At 36.3% G+C, this 20,333-nt stretch overlaps 1 protein-coding gene across 5 annotated transcripts; it reads left to right on the forward strand.

The window, feature by feature from the left end:
• Positions 1–3,823: 3,823 nt before the first annotated feature.
• On the forward strand, positions 3,824–20,137 carry LOC145651763 (uncharacterized). Of its 5 annotated transcripts, XM_081699487.1 has the most exons (6): positions 3,824–5,167; positions 6,542–6,574; positions 10,034–10,081; positions 10,259–10,312; positions 18,531–18,574; positions 19,118–20,137. In XM_081699487.1, the coding sequence occupies exons 1-5, from the start codon at positions 4,986–4,988 to the stop codon at positions 18,547–18,549; spliced, it is 336 nt and encodes a 111-aa protein (XP_081555613.1). In that variant the 5' UTR covers positions 3,824–4,985; the 3' UTR covers positions 18,550–18,574; positions 19,118–20,137. The 5 variants fall into 5 exon arrangements, 1 of the variants encoding a protein (XP_081555613.1); XR_014117726.1 differs by lacking the exon at positions 6,542–6,574 and having other exon boundaries at positions 10,034–10,086; XR_014117727.1 differs by lacking the exon at positions 6,542–6,574.
• The last annotated feature ends 196 nt before the right edge of the window (positions 20,138–20,333 follow it).

The raw sequence follows: 20,333 nt of genomic DNA on the forward strand, positions 1-20,333 counted from the left end.
TCAATGAAAAATTCATAAAACAATGCCTTTATTTGTAAATTAAATTTAGTTTACAACACGGCCATGCACTATATGTGTACAGACAGAACATTCTGTGCTATTATTAGTATTTACAGAATTCTGTATAGAAGGAACAGAGGAACCCACATACTATAGACAGAATCCAGACATTATAAACACATGTGAACATGCAAGCCTAGTTATTCCTTTCTATCACTATATTAAAAAATGCATAATTCCTAAATCCTTATCTAAAATCTACAAAAAACCTGTGCCTTTGTTTGTAAGTAGAAAACACGTCCATGCGCATGTACATTCAGAGCTAATATTATTATTTTCAGAATAATGTGATATCCGTCTTGCTTATAATTCCTTAATATTTGGGGAGAGTACACTGTTAAGATCTATTTGAAATAAGTGCCCAGAAAGGTTAAAACAGAAAGTTATCTCAGGGTTATTTTTTTAATAATACGATTTATGTTCTTATGATCTTGTAATACACACACATTTGGTGCAGTGTTTTCAAAATTCCTATCTTACAGCCTTACTTATGTTGCTTGATATTTATTTAGATCATGCTGTCCAGACTGATTAAAATAGCAAGGTTTTTTTTTTTTCTACATTTTTTACATATAAGCTTATCATGCAAACAAGTGTGCACAGTATTTTCAGAATTCCACTTTTGCAGCAAATAATGATTGTGGTTATTGGTGACACTTGATGATTGTGATGGTGAGGTCGTCAGCACAAAGTAGAGCTTCCTGCATGAACATTTGTGATCTTACACATGTGCTTCTGCTTACAGTTTTGTTCATTTTTATACCAAAGCCAGTCCTCTGGATCCTGTAGTGATATTCATGGGAGCAGCTCTGGGAGTGTGTGTGCTTGTCATTTCTTATCAAGCAGTTTTAATATGTAAAAGGAGAAACTGTGAACACTGTAGTAATGAGTCTTTATTAACGTTGTGCAGCTAAACCTTGAACAAGACCTAAAAACAGAAAAATTTACTCTTAAATTTTATCTCCCGTTTATCAAGTGTAGTTATTAAACAGACTGGATAGAAGGGATGTGGGAACACATAAATTGCCTTGTCCCACTACAGTGATGCTTCAACAAGGTGCTATGAAAAGGGAGAGCACCAGTCAGGTAATGTGAAAACACATGTATGGCTCTACCTGCTATAATTTTACCTATTAAGTGTAGTTCTATGTACACATCAATACTTTTTTTGTCGATCAAAATTGAGATGTGTAAATGGGGCTGATTAGCAGGGAAAATGTATTAATTACAATTATTATTTTATTAATGATTAGATCAATTCAGTCTCATAAAAGGCACAAGTTCAACAATGTGATTATTTTTCGTCGACCTATTAGACGAGAACTCTTGAATCACCAGCATTGCTGCGTGAACGATCTGAGCCGATAACAATGCAACCATCTGTCTTTCCTTGATCTGCTGAACTGGATTTCCTGAGCTGGCTCAGTGAGAAGTGGGAATCTTTGTCCCAGTGGTTCTGTCAGCTGTTCTTAGTTTTGTTGATGATTCTAGAATGCTTAATCATCAGCCAAACGTTAAAATCTGCACAAGGAAAGACAGGCTTGCTTAATAAAAAACAAGTTGTGATGAGCGATTTCTGATGAACACAAACTAAAGATAAGAACTTAAACAAAAACAACAAACAATATTTAACATGAGACTTGAGTCTGTTTTAATCACTTAGCAAGAGGCTTTTAGCTTAGTTTCTAAGGAACGTTCTGGTTTCTTTGCGCCGATGTTTTTGCTGGTAACTTACAGACTCAGAGCCACATCACCTTCCTTTTCTGCTTCCCTCCCCGTTACATCTCAACTGTCCACCAAACGGGTCTCGAACGTTAATCACGTACATGCAAACAAAGGGGATGCTTTGGTTCAGGTATGTTCAACAGCCTTTGTTATCACGGTAGAAAAAAAAGAAATCCTTTAAGGCATTCAAATAAGGCTCACCACAAATCTATTACAATGAAATAATAAAACAAACAATCATACATTACTTAATGGTTAACAACTTGTTTACAATAAACAAGAGGTAAGCAGCAGTCTTACCTCTTATGATGAATAATGTCAATTTAAAATGAAAAATTAATGAAGAGAATAATAAAACAACGAACAATTATCAAATAGTAGAAGCAAAAATCACAATTGGAAGATTATATTAAGATAGCCATAGATTAATGGAGTATTATATAAAGATTAAACCATTTGACATCATCGTAGGCACCAGTAAAAATGTTACGTTATTACTTTGAGAAGCTGTGGGAAAAAAAACAAACAAAAAACAAAAACATATATATGTGAAATATAATATGTGAAACATAACAAAATATGAGAAACATGATATGTTGGATAAAAATAGTTGGTTATTTTTATGCAGCCTGAGCAGTCTAGGTCCTTAGCTGACTACATTACCCATAAACCCTCTGTTAGTGCCTACTCCCCAGATTATTGATTTCACCTCTGTCTTATTTTCCCTAATGTGTCACCCTATTTAAATTCTGTTTGTACTAAGTGTCTTTGAGAAGGATCATTTTGCTTGCCATATTTTTCTGAACCGTCGTTATCATGCATAGATTCTCTGGCTGGTTGCTGTCCTTATTCTTATTATTTGGCATCACTCTATTGCCTGTTACCACTCTGGATTTGTTTGCCCATCATGTGTTTATTGGATGTTGACTTTTGCCTGTTTTTTTACTACACCTTTGGATCACCCTTGTTTCTCTTTAAGGTGTGTTATACTGCATTCAAGTCTGTCTTTGCTCCACAATTCTGACAGTTGTCCTTTTAAGTTAGAGTCTGATGGAAGTTAGAGTCATGGTTCCTTGGGGTATACACAGGCTGTTAGGGGACTGATACATTCCCGCATGGATTTATGATTACATAGGGAAGAGTCAGATGATGAGACAGGAGTGATAATCCCTAAATTAGGGAAGTTTTTATGGCTGTTACTATGTGTTGTGGCACCAGAGGAATACTGGATGGTGGGAAGGAGATGAAGATTTCATCAAGCCAAAGTTCTCTCATAGGAACAATCTATCTTCACTACATAACCGTAGGAATCAATCAGTTATCTTACAACAGCAGTCTGGTGGTTTTATCCTATTTGTCTTTTAAATCTGTTTTATCTTTTAAATTTGCTCCCACAGGACCACGACACTGAAGAGATTAATTATGCTGCCTTACATTTCGTTAATGGGAAAACCAGACGAGGGCAGAAGAAGGGAGACCAGACTGAGCACAGTGTGTATTCTGAAGTGCTGAACTCTGCTGTTACACATTAATTTGTGACATCTAAGTCAATTATATAAAATTCTCTGTTCGGTACCCTGTACATTATTATTGGTACATTCAGCGTTGTGGAATGTCATTTGGAAACCTGTCTTAAAGAACTTAAAGAAGAGGTGCAGAGCTGAAGGGACAGTGAGTGGGCATTCCTTCATAAGGCTTGCCCCTCTATAAAGGTTTGACTATAAAAGAGCTCACGGATCAATGAAATGAGAGTTTCTCAACACCCTGTGCTCCTACCAAGAGTCTCCAAGAAAAACAATGCATGCAGGTGAATTATACTTTAAAAAATAAATAAATAAAAATTAAAAAATAAAAAAAATATTTAAATAAATAAATAAATAAATAAATAAATAAATTATATATATATATATATATATATATATATATATATATATATATATATATATATATATATATATATATATATAGAGAGAGAGAGAGAGAGAGAGAGAGAGAGAGAGAGAGAGAGAGAGAGAGAGTACTGTACTATTACTGTACTTCTCTAGTGTTGGGTATCTGCTTAAAGAAGCTGCATTGTTTTGCTTTAGAGTGACATACATTTCTGCTTCTTACATTATTTGCTGTTTGGTTCTGGAAACCCACAACATTAACCTAGTAGATGTGTCTTATTATATGAGCATGTGTTTATTCCAGTGTCACTGACTACACATTAACCCAGTAGATCTGTCAGATTACACAAGCATGCTTTTGACCCAGTGTCACTGACTACACATTAACCTAGTAGATCTGTCTTATTATATGAGCATGTGTTTCTTGTAGATAAGGCCCACTCTCTATCGCTCTCTTTTTTGTGGCTATCTTTGGACTATAACAACAGGAAATCCCAAAATAATGCCATTGAAAGAATTGGAGTCATCTGAAGAAGTTGACATATGTTCCAGTGTAATGTTATATGTTACAGTTCTATTACAGAAGGAAAAGGCCTTTTCAAGACATCACAAATACATTTTACCCCCATCTACCTGTTACTAAAGCAGGTATTCCTAAAAGTGTTGAACCTCTGGGTATTCTTTCTTTTTATACAAATGTTTATTACTGATACTGCCTTTTCTACTAAGTGTGTGTGTGTGTGTGTGTGTGTGTGTGTGTGTGTGTGTAGGTTTCATGCTTTAGAGCAACTGTTGAGACACAGAGTGCATTTGCCAGTTCATCTATATAATCTCATTTCTATCAAAGATGACCCACACTTAACAGCTCAAAGATGTTTGAGTCAGTGGATTATAAATTCATCATCAAACCATGGTCATAAGTTGAGAAGAGAGGGCAGGAGTTTATAACTTTTGCCAGCCAAATAGTTTTTGAAATACTTTTAGTGATTTATTAACATTTAATTATACTTGTCAGCAACCAATTTAAGATTAATGCAGAATTTCCCTTAACAAAACAAATAAACAACAAACAAAATAGTTCTTAGATTTGGCAACAATTCAGAACATTGCAACACTTTCAGTATTGTTCACATAAAAATAATATATATTCTATAATAATATATATAGTGCATCATAAATTGGTGACAAGACATATCTTGATTTGTGTCAGGAAAAACCTAAAGAATATATGTGCTTTGTCTTAACTACATACGGCACACGCTTTAGTCTCGCAGAACATCTCACTGTAGCTGTGGTTTACTGCTGGTTCTCATGCTGATGTGTCATAGTACACATGTAGTTCACACACTGGAGTACATACACTCCGCTGGCATGATGTTCCTTTTCCAGCTTGGACTTTCCTCTTGGGGAATTGCAAGGCTGCATAATTCACCACTTCACCATGAGATTCCTGGATATGGAGGGGGGGAACACTGGTATCTTAAATTGAAGGAGTGAGTATACTGATTTTTTAATTTGTTATTACCGGTAGGAAACCCAGAAATACCCAGAATCCATACTGTAATATAGAGTATTACCTTCCTTATACAATATATGGCTGAACTTACCAGAACATGTGATGCCCTCACCTCTGACTGATCCTCTTTAGAAACTTTAACTGTTTATACAACTGTTTATACACATGTGTGTAGCACATATGCTACACAGTAAATGTACATATACAAGGTAGATGTATTTAATGAATAAGTGCATATATTCAATTCACTATGCCCAGTACTGAGGCCATTGGCTAAGATATTTATAAAAGCCTTGGATTTTCAAGATAGAAGCATACATTTGCAATATTTGTAGGTGAGTCATAAGTCAATCAAAACACTGTCTGATTTTGAAGTCAGTCTAAGGCTTTGCCTGGTGTGTAAACATCGCCTCCTACTGGAGCTGGACTGATGTAAATTAATTTAATCTTGTATTCCTTTGGTTTATTTAATGTGAGTCCAGAGTGAGTCCAGGGTGTTTGCTGGGGCACTGTTCCATAGCCTTACCCCATCATGCTCATCAAAATAGACTGCATAGGTAGAAATGTTGAATTTTGTAATGTAATTTTCCCCCTGAAATTCCCACTGAAAGACGGGCGCAGAGACACCAGTGACTAAAACAGGTCTGGCCTAAGTGAGTGAGTTAGCCTTCCTGTTCAGGCTTTAGGACTGTAATAAAAGGTTATGCGGGGGGGGGGGGGCAACCTTTTAGGTACACTCCTATTGGCTAAAGAAGTATTGTCCACACCCAGAAACAATGCATGAATGTTTAAAAAAAAAACAAGAGACAGAAGCTAATCATGACAATGCAAATACAAAATGATTCCAATGAGTGTAGGCTATTAAGTTTTTATGTTTTAAGAGTGCCCTAGATTAATTTGGCTTAGATGGGTATTGCCATGATCAGTCCCTCCCAGGTTCTTTGTTTCCGTGTTTTTTAGTTCCATTCCGTAGTTTTGTTTTCTCCGGCCCTCGTTTCTAGTCTTATTAAGTTCATGTATTTAAACCATGTCTTGAGCCCAGTGTTTAACTGTTCATTTATGATTGAATGTGTTTATCATTGCGTTTTCATGTTTATTTTGTATGGTTTTGTTTCATTGTATTCTGTGCCTGTGTTTATCCTATCCCCAAGTTTTCCCTGTGTGTTTCCTAGCCTTTGTGTTTCTTAGCCCTGAGTTTTCCTAGCATCTTGTTTTAGCCTGCTTCCCCTGTTTGCCTTCATTTATCCGAGCCCTTGTCTTGTAATCATGTATCGCCATACTCTCTGTGTCGGCTCTTTGACCCTGTACTGTCTTAACAACTCTGATTCTTAAAACTCGTTCTTCTCCGCAGCTGTGTCCACCCGCTTACCGCTCAACATTACAGGTATATGGCTCATTTAAATTAATAATAACAATAATAATATAATATATAATAATAATAATAATAATAATAATAATAATAATAATAATATTGTTATTATTATTATTATTATTATTATTATTGTTATTATTATTATTATTATTATTATTATTATTATTGTTGTTGTTGTTATTATTATTATTATTAGTCACATTTCTATAGCAACTTTCTCAAACCCAGGGACACTTTACAGACAGAAATCAGCTTGTACAATCAAATCGCTCACACACCAGTGAGAAGTGGCAGCCAATTTGCACACACCCCTGGGGTAGCACACTGGGTGCAAGGGAAGAGGAGGTGGGTAAGACTAGGACAGAGCACAGACTGTCACTGGACACACACACACGCATTCATACATATACGTATATACAGCGCCTGAAAAAAATAAGAGACCACTACAAGATTATTGGTTTTTCTACTTTTACATTTGATGGGTGTGTGTTTGGCAACATTTCTTCCAAATTTCAGATAAAAATATTATATTTTAGAGTAAGTTTTTTTTTTATGAAAATGACTAATGGTCAAAATAACAAAATAGTTACAGAAATTTTTGACCACAAATAATGCAAAGAAAACAATTTACAACACAACATAGTACTAATATTTCAACTTAGGATAAGTCAAGAAATCAACATTTGATGGAATAACCCTGATTTTTAATCACAGCTTTCATGCGTCTTTCACATTGCTGTTGGGTAACTTTACGTCACTTTTGCCACAGCAATTCTAGGAGCTCGGCTTTGTTTGATGGCTTGTGACCACCTATCTTCCTCTTGATCACAGAGAAGATGACTTTGCTCCAGTTCTCCATGGTCCAGTCCTTATGGTCTTTTGCAAACTTCAGTCTGGCTCTTTTTTGCTTCTCATTGATGAAGGGCTTTTTTCTAGCTTTGCATGACTTCAGCCCTGCCTCCAGAAGCCTGTTTTGAACCATCCTCGCTGTGCAATTCACCCCAGCTGCTGCATGCCATTCTTTTTGTAGATCACTTGACGTGATCTTACAGTTGTTACTTGACATTCGAAGGAGGTGGCAATCATCACGGTCGGTAAAGAGTCGTTTTCGACCTCTGCCAGCCCGTAGCTGTTTTTGTCCCCTGTGTTTGCTGCTTGACTCTAACGCTGCTGGCCCAAGTGCCGTAGGGCATGGGGCAGAACGCACAGACTTCCTCGACAGTGCAAGACATTTATTAACATTAAACATGGACAACACAAGTGGCACTCACATACAACTACAAGAGTGAACATTATTAAACATTTAACACTAACGATATACACTTAAATATGAAAAGGTGGGAACAAACACAGACATTACGTGCTACAGCTACTGTTTACATTAATGACTCACAAAGAGACATAGGTAGTGACAATGACCAACAAAGGGAGCACACACAGACAGGGGTGTAAATAGACACACAAGACATTAACATTAAACCCTATACATGTGTGTGCAATCCCGGGGGTGTGGTTACAAAAACTAAGACACAATACACTTGTGAATCCCCCTGCACGCAGCGGGCCATACCATGTGACTTATGGAAGAGGAGCAGTCCATGACATTGACCTTGTTCTTATGAACCGCAGTTTTTGAAATTTTCAAGATGGAAGCAACCTAACACTCACCGTATCCTTCTGCCAGTAAAGCTACATTTGAACCCTTCTTTTCTTCATTAAGAACCTTTCTTTTCAACTCTTTTGGCATAGTCTTTAGCTGTATTTTGACTACACTTACTTTTTGAGTAGTCCTAGCGCTTTTCCCATCCAGCTGGTTCTATCACAAATGAATAATGATGAACAGCAGCATTTACCAGTATTTATAATTACATTTGTTACAGTTTATTCTGATGTGGAATTAATAATTGATATAAATTAATTGCTTTGGGGAAAATAAAAGTCCAAATTTTTTCTTTACTGTTTTGACGCAGTTTCATTTTATAGGTCCTGTTCAGTGCATAATGACTGATAAATGAGCCGTCCAAATTGAACCTGGTAAAAAATACCACTCATAACTGCACAATTGAATCAGAATCCAGTGAAACTCTTTACATTTGGTACAAGCAAAGACTGCAGCAGGAGCCTCAGCAAATAGGAACAGTGAAAATCATGAAGGAGGCCATGATTTCATCGCACTGATAGCACAATATTTCTGACTATTCTAAATCTTAATGAAGATGACAATGGAACAAACTTTGGTGGAGTGACAAATGAACAAATGGTTACATTTTGCTGTGCTACAATTTTGACACATAATAATTATGTATATTAAACTTCTTAACATTAAAATTAGACCACAACTAAAGCACAAAACATTTGTTCTGTATAAACACAGTGATTTTTACAGTCTGTGGACTGCAAAGTGCTATAAGATATATGTTTTATTAAAGTACAAGTTAATCTTTCAGATGTACACTTGTTCAAGTATGTGAGGGAAACCAAGATGAACCAATAGCTGACACCTTTGTATTTTATTGACCAGCACATACAGAGTTAAACAAAACAGAGCTTGACAGTGCAGGAATAAGGTGTGATGCCACCAAAACAGCCCATTCAAGCAAGTATTTTTGTATCTCTTTGCTTTAAATAAAATTACTATCACATAAGCCAACCCTTCAAAGGTTCTATATGATATTTTAGTACAGAAATAGATAGATAGATAAACCTGAAGAAAACTACAGGTAACTATTAGACTGTAGTAAACATCACAGTGAAGTACACAAGATAGATAGATAGATAGATAGATAGATAGATAGATAGATAGATAGATAGATAGATAGATAGATAGATAGATAGATAGTTCTATCTATCTATCTATCTATCTATCTATCTATCTATCTATCTATCTATCTATCTATCTATCTATCTATCTATCTATCTATCTATCTATCTATCTATCTATCTATCTATCTATCTATCTATCTATCTATCTATCTATAAATCAAGTTGTCACAGTTCCAACTACATTTGTTCTGATGCTGTTTCCCTCGTGTCTCTGTCCTTGTCCTGTTTTGTCTTTCCCCCTCCATTATCATCTCCAGGTGTTTCATGTGGTGTGTTTTACAGTGTTGTTTTGTTTTCCCTAAAACCCCCTGACTCACACTTGTATCCTGCTCTACATCTCACCCTCCCCAGTTCTAAAATCTATGATAGATTATTTTGTCTGTAGTCTTTCCTTTAAAACTTCCTAAACATTTGTACAACATTTCATTATGCATGTCTGTTCCATACTGTAGACATTCACTACCACCATGGTGTGCTGGTCATTAGCATGGGTCTGGCACTGGCTGTGTCTGTAGTCTGAGATCTCACTGTTTGCTCCAGCAGCTGGACAAGGAAGAGCTGCATTAATTCAGGTCAACAAAACTGTCAGTGATTTATTATCACTTGGTTGAATATCTGACATGTGTTCCCTTTTTCATGAATTTCAAGGCAAACCATCTCAGTCAGACAACATCAAAGAGGGAGAAAGACCACAAGGTCAGGTATGTTACTATATGCTTGTTTCACTGTACCTGGATCAGTTTTAATTGAACCAAATTCACCAAGCTGAGTTGCACTTTTTTTTCTTTGTTACCTATGGAGCTGCAACACAACTTCCCTTGTTTGTGTGAAAAGGATCCCAATACTAAAGAGTTCTGTTATGCTGCATTACAGGTCTATGAGGACAAGATGCAGAAAACAGGGCATCAAGAAAATGAGTACACCCATGTGAGATTCTGGCCTGTATGAGTACAGGCCAGTTTAGCGTTCAGTTCAGTACATAAAATAAAATATATACTGTGTGCAAGTATAGTCCAGAGTGTGTGTATATTATTATTACTTTCTCATACTCTTTTATTTATCTTGTCACTACCTTGTTGAGGTCTGGCTGTGGTTAAGGAAAGAATACAGAATTAAATGTTATTGGATCCGAGAAAATTACATGTATGCCAGTTTTGTTGCAAAATTCTTGTCAATAATTTCTATATTTCTTAAAGATAAAAACAGTATGAAGTCATGGATTAGAATAGGTTGAGCCCCCTACCCTTTATGAACACTTACCATTGCCGTGTACAGTTTTTCATCTTGCAAATGATTATAGCTTGAGCAATGATAACAGCCGCACACACTCCCAGCACTGCTCCAAGACAGATCACTACAAGATTTAGTGTAAAATAATTTTTATAAACATTAAGTTGAATATAAAATTAAAGTGAAATTAATGTGTTTTATATATAATTTTGTTATTTTTATTTTTTCAAAGAATTCTTCAACAATATGAGCCTTGAGTTGACAATTCCTTGGGGAACTGACTCTAATGCTAAAATTTGATACACTGATGTGGATTACTCTTGATAGGCTGATGAATATAATACAAATACTGTACAATCTTAGTTTTTCTTCTTGATATTCGGAGGATAGATTTTTGTGACTTGCGACTATCTTACAGAAACTTGAATGATATTAAAAAAAAAAACCTTGATAATCATTTTATTTAAATAAAAAAGACACAAAGATACTTGCTTGACAGCTCTGTTTTTGAGGAATCCAACCTGCAGTGTCCTGCACAATCAGACTCTGTTAGTTTGTTTTTTTTTATCCTCGTCAATAAAACACAAACAGTGTCAGCTCTTAGTTTATCTTGAGTTCCTTCACAACTTCACAACTGAAGAATTAGCAGGTGCTTTTATAAAATGTGTATCTTATGTAACTTTGCACTTTATAGACTGAAATTTATTTGTGTTTATTCAGGATTTTAATTCTCTTCTTCATAAAACATCTATAGCTTTGACATTAAAAGAACAAGTGCTTGGTGCTTTAGTTATAATCCAGTGTTAAGAAGTTTAAAATAAAACATTTAATTACCTGTTACACAGTCAAAGGTAGCAGAGGAAAAGTGAACCGTTGTTGCATTTGGTATTCCACAGAAATAAGTTCCTTCATCATGTGTCGTAGAATTTTGAATAGTCAAAACGTTTGTGCTATTATTCCATGTCATTGTAAATCTGGAGTTGTTGAATGAAGAGGAAAGTATGGCCAGTTTATTTGTTTTCATTCTTCCTACTTGCTGAGGCTCCTGGTTCAGTCTTTGCTTGTACCAAAGGTAAACAGCATCACTGGATATCACTTTCAATTTGCAGTTAAGAGTAATATTTTTCCCAGGTACATTTATGACTGCTTGTTTAGCAGCATTTGTAATTTGAATAGGACCAATAAAATTAAAACAAGTCAATAATAAAAAATATGTGGATAAAAGTTTATCCAAAGCAAATCATGTATATTGATTATTTATCCAACATCATAAAGTACAGTAACAGATGTATTTATTCTTACAACTGTATTCTGTATTCTTACAACCTTGTTTGGCCACCTGCAGTGTCTGATCTCTTTAAAACATGTTGAGACCAACATCCATGTAAGTTAAAGTATCAGAGCACCACTCAAAGAAAGGGGTGATTGGACAGTAATGTTTATAGTATTTAAATTTGCTCTAAATCTTTTTTTAGTATTATTATTTATTTATCTTTTTTATACAGTTCAGATTATTTGAGTGCAGATTCTTTTGGGCATTTATGGGCCTGGTGGAACATGATTGGATAATGCTGTACCACAGTGGTGCTCAATATTTTATGGTACAATATTGAAAAGTGTATGAGAACAGTCAGTGTAGCTCAGAAAGGTTCTAGTTCATTTTATAAAGTGTTTTAGTGTGTCTCATATTTAATTGTAAAGACACAAAACAGCAAGAGCCATTTTCTTGGATTATGAATTGTGGAAGTCTATGGAATGTCAGTTTTGTTGGTCATGTTTGCAACATCTCACTGCCACATCTTTCCTTATAGAACTTGGTTTTAGGATTTTTAAACTAAATGTAGCTGTGAAGGAATTATAGGAAGTAGCTAAAAGGACTAGTCAGTGGTTGTGGGTGAGGAGAGTACAGGCTAGACAGGGAAATGCATAATGCAAATGCAACCAGTGCCACTGAACATGCATTAAATGTACTAATGAGGCTGCACATCGCCTTAGTCACTGTGGAGACCAGCATGGAACTGCTGTGTTGGGGAATACTTGGTGGTGTAGTTCATCAGATCTATATGAAACAGTCAGCACTGAATAGACATTAACAGTGTCAGTGTGGCTGGGTATGACTTTAGTCTCTGGGGAGACCAGTGATGAATTTTATAATTTATGAAGTGTTTGGCTGCATGGGGGCAGTACAGTGTGTAAATGTACGTAGAGTAACTCTGTGTTTGCCGGAGGTTTAGAGTGTAAAGCTCACATGGAACTAGTGGCACTGATCACACATTAATGGTGTCAGTGGGGCTGGGTGTGGCTGAAGAAAATAACTTACATGTGTTGTGGAATTATAACCTAAGGAACCAGGATGAAGCTGTCAGTGAAAAATGAAAAGATATATCTTGGAAATCAGAATAATTGCTAGGACACAACTAACAAAAGGCCCATTTTATGTTATGCCTCATAAGTTAAAATCTCATTGGCCATCAAAACTTACAAGATCCTGTTCTGTCTTTTTTTTCCCCCTTATACTCTGTTTGGCCACCAGAGGTCATTTGGGCTCTGTTAACCTTTGACCATTGAGAAGCCGTACCTTTTCCATAAAGAGTTTGGACAAATTTGTAGTGTATTTCACAGTTACTTTTAGTGGCTGTGGCTCCTTCTACATCCTGACCACTTCCCCTTTTGTGCCTGCCCTCCCAAAAAAGAGAAGCTCTATTCTGACTGGGGGACTTTTCCTGGTTTGTTTCTGTGCCATATAGCTTTTAAACACATCTACACTCATCCAACCCAGAGTAGGACTGCTAGAAACGTGGATGAGACTCATGTTATTTACTTATACTTACGTGTGTGTGTGTGTGTGTGTGTGTGTGTGTGTGTGTGTGTGTGTGTGTGTGTGTGTGCGTGTGTGCGTGTGTGCGTGTGTGCGTGTGTGCGTGTGTGTGTGTGTGTGTGTGTGTGTGTGTGTGAGTAAATGTGCATGACTCTCTTGCTGGGAGCCCTGCACACAGAGCTGTGACAGCTCTAAGGTTTGTGAGCCTGAAGCACTCAAGATTTAAAAACACATTTGTCAGGAGGAGAGTTATGAAGTGTCTTCATAATGTAATATCTATATTACACAGACAAGATTATTTAGGCGGATTATGTTGCTGTGTTTCAATCTCCTTGTAAGTGCGCTTACTATTTTTTATTCTTATGGGTCTTTAGTGTTTTTGCAGAATTTTTGGGTATCTGTCATTTACAGCCATTTTGGTGTCTGCTAGTACAAGGCTAATATAGGAGCTCCCATGTTACTGGAACTGTATTATTGTAGCACTGTTTTCTTTTTGTATGTATTTCATGACACTGAGCAAGTTTCACCACTGTATTTGCCTATAGGAAGGGTATTATCAGACACTATTAGTCTAAACTTGTGTTTTTTTTCCTATGTCTCTATTCACAGTGACCACAAGGTCTAAAACTGCGTTCTCCCAATAAGGTGATAGAACTCAGTGTCAGGTTTATTTAAGTTTTCAGGCAGCACTATGTGAGGCTCAATAAGTTGATAGAATTCAGTGGTTTGAGTGGAGCACCTCTGGTCAAATATAAACCAACCAGCACCCCTCCACCACCCTGTTTCGGGTGAGAGATCATTATCCGCACTTCTATTTCCTATAGAGTAGCAAGACTAACCAACAGCATATCAGGCCCCAATCACATTTAGAAGTGATGCTCACATTTAATGATTAGTATACACATAGTTATGATGTTGTTCAACATTGTTTTTCTTTAATAGTTTCTTTTTATTTGCCCAGAGGTTGTGAATAGTGTACATCTCATAAAGCACAATATAATGTTTTAGTCTCACTGCTGCCAGAAAATGTTACACATGCCTTGATACCTCATATATGAAAGAGTCAGTGGTGTCATTGCTGATTCAGTGATTCTTGGCAGTGACAATTTATTAGAGGCAGGGTCTTTCGAGGAAACCAATACTCAAAGGAATGTACACACTCCCAGTTTCGGTACTGGTGCATGGGCTCCGGGGTTGTGAGCCCTACCGAAGGGAGTTTCCTCCTCGAATGAGGTCACCTGTAGGTATGTTGTGTGGGCTGGCTTGCTTGAGCCTAGGCGATAACTCCTGGGCAGAGCCTTGGGCGGTATCATAGATGCCGGAGGCTCGTCGTTCCCGGAGATGACAGATTGAATGTCACATGCCGTGAATGAATCCCCATAGAGGACCTCCTCCACCTCCATCGGGGGATCATCATTGTACTAGTCCCGTTAGGCTGACGTGGGTCTGTACGACCCCATCAGGTCCGTACCTGGACCACACCCAGGGCACCCCCCAACTCCCCCAGTGGCACTCTCCCCTGCTGTGGGAGTCAGGAGTGTTCCCAGGAATATGGAGGGCTTCCCTGCGAGGGCTGTGGGAGGGCGTTTCTGTCCTTTCCTACCCTTCCTTTGTTTACTTTCTCTCCCAGGCGTCCTTCGTCGGTCGGTGGTTCTGTGACGAGGTGGTTCAGCAGGATGCGAAGACGAGCCGCATAAACAAGAATACACATATAACATATTCGACATATCATGCAGACTATTGGGTTCAAACACTACAGACATATAAACGATAACCATTTATACACGTATACTAATGACACAATGAGGAGCAGGTGTGAGACGCAGGGAGGGCGTGGTCACATTGACGAACACACACCCACACAAAGAGACGTTCGGGGGGAGGGGCCATACTGTGACACCTTCCTCTTTCCCTCAAGAACTCAATTTATCATTTTTGTTTATATTGAATTAGTAATATTTAATTTCTCATCCCCGTTATTAATGTAGATCTGATTAAATTTTTTAGACCGTTTTTAATACTTTCCACAGCATATGTTTCTGACACAGTAATTGTATCTGCTAAGTTTTGGGAAAATGTTGCTCTAAACAACATCTGAACACCTCAGCCATTCCACCTTTATTTATTTACCCAACTAACCTTCTCTCTCCTCATCCACAACCACTGATTAGTCCTTTCAGATACTTCTGATAATTCCTTCACAGCTGCTGCTAGTTTACAGATTCTAAAACAAAATTCCACAAGCCAAGATGTTGTGGAGTTACAGATGGGACCAACAAAATAGATCTAACAAATACTTCTACAGTTCATAATCTTAACACAGACTTCTACAGTTCATAATATTAACAAAGTCTTCTATAGCTCATAATCCTAACATAGATTTCCACAGTTCATAATCTCAGAATATTATTCTTGTTTTGTCTTTTACTTTATATGAGACAACATATGTAATAAAATCTTTTTAAGATACTCTGATTGTTGTCATACACTTTTCAATAGTGTTCCATAAAATAGTGAACCCCACTGTGTTACAGCATTAGCCAATCACATACCATCTGGCATGGTTTGGTTTTTGAGTGACTCTGCTACTGGCTATAAAAAAGTCCACTCTAACACTAACATTATCAATCTCAGCTGTGGAAAGAAAGAAAACTGAATAATAATAATAATAATAATAATAATAATAATAATAATAATAATAATAAAAAATAATAATAATAATAAATAAACCTTCTGAGCAATTTTGCAAACAAGACTGAAAGCAAGATTTTCATGTCCTTTTTTACTCTGTCTTTTGTGGTATAGTGTAGTAGGCAACAACAATTACTTTCTTGTTGGCTAACTGGGGTTCAAACCTCACTGGGTCAAGTGCTCTATGCTGTATCAATAAGAGTCCTTGGGCAAGACTCCTAACACTACAGTTGCCTGTCTGTAACATGTTTGAAATTCAAAGTCACATAAAATAAAGTTCATGGATGTTTGGTGTAAACATGTTTTACAAGAGATCAGGTGCTGATAGTCACCAAACAAGCCACAGGACCATGTGACTTTTGCCAGCCAATGAGATCTTCAGTCATGAGACCTGAATGTTCATGAAGTTTAGTTAGTTTGTCAGTTGCTTCTTTTCAAAGCGTCACCTCTGAGGTCTGAGTGTTATGGTGCAATGATGATACCAGTCTGGATACTTATATTTTTGAGCTACAAGACATGTACAGTTCCAAATCTTTAATAGTGTTCATAATTACGTGTTACTGTACTTTGTTGTTGGATTAATATTCAGTATTTATTGGATTACATTTTTTTCCACATTTTTCCTTATTGGTCTGACTCTGTTTCATTTTTATGTCCTGTTCAAACTACAAACCTTGCTAATTGAGAAGTCCTGAGGCAACCTGGAGAAAATATCACTCTTAACTGCACATTTACAGCAAAACTTGATAACACACCTTGCATGTGCAAAGACTGAAACCAGGCATAGACTGAACCAGGAGCCTCAACAAGTAGGAGAAGTGTTAAAAAAATTAATTGGCCATACTTTCATCTCCATTCAGCAATTCCACATTCAAAATTATTTGGAATGACACCACGAACTCTTTGACTATTTTAAATCTTACTGAAGATTATAAGGGAACATATTTCTGTGGAGGGACAGATGGAAAAATGATTAAGTTTTAATCTGCTATGTTGACCAATGTGACAGGTAAATAAATAATTTCTTTTTAACTTCTTAACATTTAAAACTACACTATTACCAAACACCGAGCACTTCTAATCTTAATGTCAAAGCTACAGTTATTTTATGAATTAGAAAATTAAATGTCTTTGTTCTGTATAAATACAATGCTTTTTACAGTCTGTGGAGTGCAAAGTGCTATCAGAGACCTATATTTTTTATAGAACCTTTAGGAGCACACTTGTTTAAACATGTGAGGGAAACCAAGATGAACTAAAAGCAGACACTGTGTGCATTTTATTGAACAAAACACACAGAGTTAAACCCAATAGAGCCTACCAGTAGTGGAAATGGGTCAGGAACCCCAAAAACATCCCAGTCAAGCAAGTATGTTTGTGCCTCTTTGCTTTAAATAATGTGATCATCATAGAAACTTGCTCTTCGAGGTTCTTTATAACAGCCACAAGTATTTTATAAATGAACTGCCTTTCTCATAAAAATCTAGCATGACCATGTGAAAGACATCAAGATAAACTAAGATCTTACAGTATTTTTATAATTCCCAGTATATCAAGGTTTATACACATCACTGCATCAAAATTCAGCATTAGTTTATTCCCCAAGCAATTGCTTACTTGAGCCTTAATGTCCTTGACCAGAAGAATGCTTGCTCGCTCGCTCTCTCTCTCTCTCTCTCTCTCTCTCTCTCTCTCTCTCTCTCTCTCTTTCACACACACACACACACACACACACACACACACACACACACACACAAACACAAACACAAACACACACACACACACACACACACACACACACACACACACACACACACACATTTGTGTATACAGGGAAACAGTCTGTGTTGACGGACTAAACTTAATCTTTGTTCATTTATACTTTTACCTCTTCATTATAATTCATAGCAGCGCTGTTTACTTAATGTCTGACACAATGATGGCATAATAGGGTGCTCAGGATGAAATGTAAAAAATCTTAAAGTTATGTAGTGATCTTCCTAGGAGCAGTGTTCTTTATAGCTGTGTGATTAGCATCTGATATTATGGTCGGATACCACACACTTTTTACTCTAATTTGTATATTAGATTATTTTATAAAGATTGTTCTGCAGTAAAGCCTGTGATTCCTGTAGTGATCTGTCTTGGAGCAGTGCTGGGAGTGTTTGTGGCTGTTATCATTGCTCAAGCCATAATCATTTGTAAGATGAAACTTTCTGAACACAGCAATGGTAAATTTTCATAAATTGCAGGGGGCTCAATGTATTCTAATTCATAACTTCATACATTTTTTTTTTATCTTTAGGAAAAATTGAAAATATTGATAAAAAATCAGCAATAATTTTTGCACAGAGGTCATGTTTCCTGATGCATTTACAACTAATATTGTATTTTCCCCAACAACAGCAAGATCTCCACAAAGTAGTGTGACGGAGAAAAACACCAATGAGGTACAACTTGTGGCACTTTTGTGTCATTATTAGTAAAATTATTTCTCCAGGTTTAAGGTCTTCATCTTGGATGTGGGCTGTGGGATGTCAGCTGACATTAAAACTCATACTTAAATATGGAAATAGTTATGATGCTTAGCAGCATGCTAATCATAGATATGACAGAGGTAGACGTTAGTGATGCTGCCCTACCTTGATAAAATCTACTCTATCTCGTATTAGGTACATTTATGTACAATGGCAATTTAATGCCATTTATACATTTAAATCTATGACATATTTTGCTAAGAATGTTTCTGTCTCTGCTCAGCTTCCTCTGTTTCATATCTGTGGTGCTGATATAGTTTATATCTGTAGTCTAATTACAGCATCATTGACACATGCATGAATCTGTTGTGGTGGAGATATATGAGACATGCAACACTGCACTGCTGTAGAGGAGGAGGAGAAGGCAACTCACTGTCTCTGTGTTTCAGACTAATAGTCATATTCTAAATAAGAATGACAGTAATGTTCACTAAACATTGTTAATCATTCTCACAGCCACATGATGCTGAAGAGCTTAATTATGCTGCCATTCATTTCAATGAGAGGAAAACCAAAAGAGCGCAGGTGAAGAGAGGACAGCCTGAAGACCGCATGTACTCTGAAGTGAAAAGTTCAGCTCTTACTGACTATCATCTAGATTATTAGCGCTCTTCCCTTCTATAATCCTAAATGAAGTCTGGATACATTATTTCTTTACTGGCATATTCAGTGTTGTAAAGGAGGTGCTGTGTAACACTGTAATCTCTAAGTCATTATTCCCCTGTTCATCTGCTTTCTGATATTTAAGGTATGTTGTGTTTCTGTTGGTTGTGCCACATTCATCTTTGAGAACTCAGAACTGGGCGACTGATAAAGATTATCCACAATGTTTTGAAGTCCCAGATTGCTGGTGTAGAATGATGAGAAGATTAAGTTGTGTGCCATCTATGAAAGTGCATTGTTAGGATGTTTTAGTAAAGTATGGAAAAGTCATGATTTTGTCATTTGAGATGCAGCAATGTTTTGCAAACTCCGTAGTCTTAACCGGACCTGTAAACTGAGACTTAATCAGATTAACAAAGAAAAAATGTGAACCAAATTTAGTCCAAAGCAAATAATATATTGATTAGTAATTAAACAATAGAAAGTACAGTAACAGTATAAAGTACAGTATAAAGTATTATCATTTATACATTTTTATATTATGTTATAATCGCATTTTCTAAAGCATGCAACATTTTTAAAAAGAATATGGTCCTTACATAAAAAAGTATCACATTTTATACATATTTAGTGTTACGTTCTTTTGCTATGTAATTGGTTGCAATTTCCTTATCAATATATTTTCTGTTTTACTGTGATTGGTTTTAGGTGCTTGTGCAAACCACAAAATTACAAATTGCTACTCACAAATCCTTAAGTAGTAAAAATACATTTTCAAAGGCTGTTAATTTTTTTTTAATTTTGTATTTTTCCTCTCATCTATTCACATTATTTAAAAAAAAAAATGTTTAATATTGCATTGTGTTATTAAACATTTTTACAGATATTTTCTTGTGTCTCTTAGTACAAGGTTAATACTTCAGCTCCCATCTTATTGGTCATCCATTACTGTAGCACTTTTTTTTTAATTTGAGTATTTTGTGCTGCTAAGCATTAACATATTTTAGAAAAAAAAGTATATATTTTGAAGTGTATATTCAGTGACCACAAAGTCTTTTTTTTAAAAACT

Source organism: Electrophorus electricus, chromosome 16 (assembly GCF_041902795.1).
Source record: "Electrophorus electricus isolate QZ-2024a chromosome 16, ASM4190279v1, whole genome shotgun sequence".
Taxonomy (NCBI): Eukaryota; Metazoa; Chordata; class Actinopteri; order Gymnotiformes; family Gymnotidae; genus Electrophorus; species Electrophorus electricus.

Bases quoted from the DNA above. Each gene is read 5' to 3' on its own strand.
- LOC145651763 (XM_081699487.1), top strand. From the start codon at position 4,986: ATGCTGATGTGTCATAGTACACATGTAGTTCACACACTGGAGTACATA. The intron at 6,575-10,033 runs GTATATGGCTCA...ATGAATTTCAAG, and splicing joins CTTACCGCTCAACATTACAG to GCAAACCATCTCAGTCAGAC. The intron at 10,082-10,258 runs GTCAGGTATGTT...GCTGCATTACAG, and splicing joins AGAGGGAGAAAGACCACAAG to GTCTATGAGGACAAGATGCA.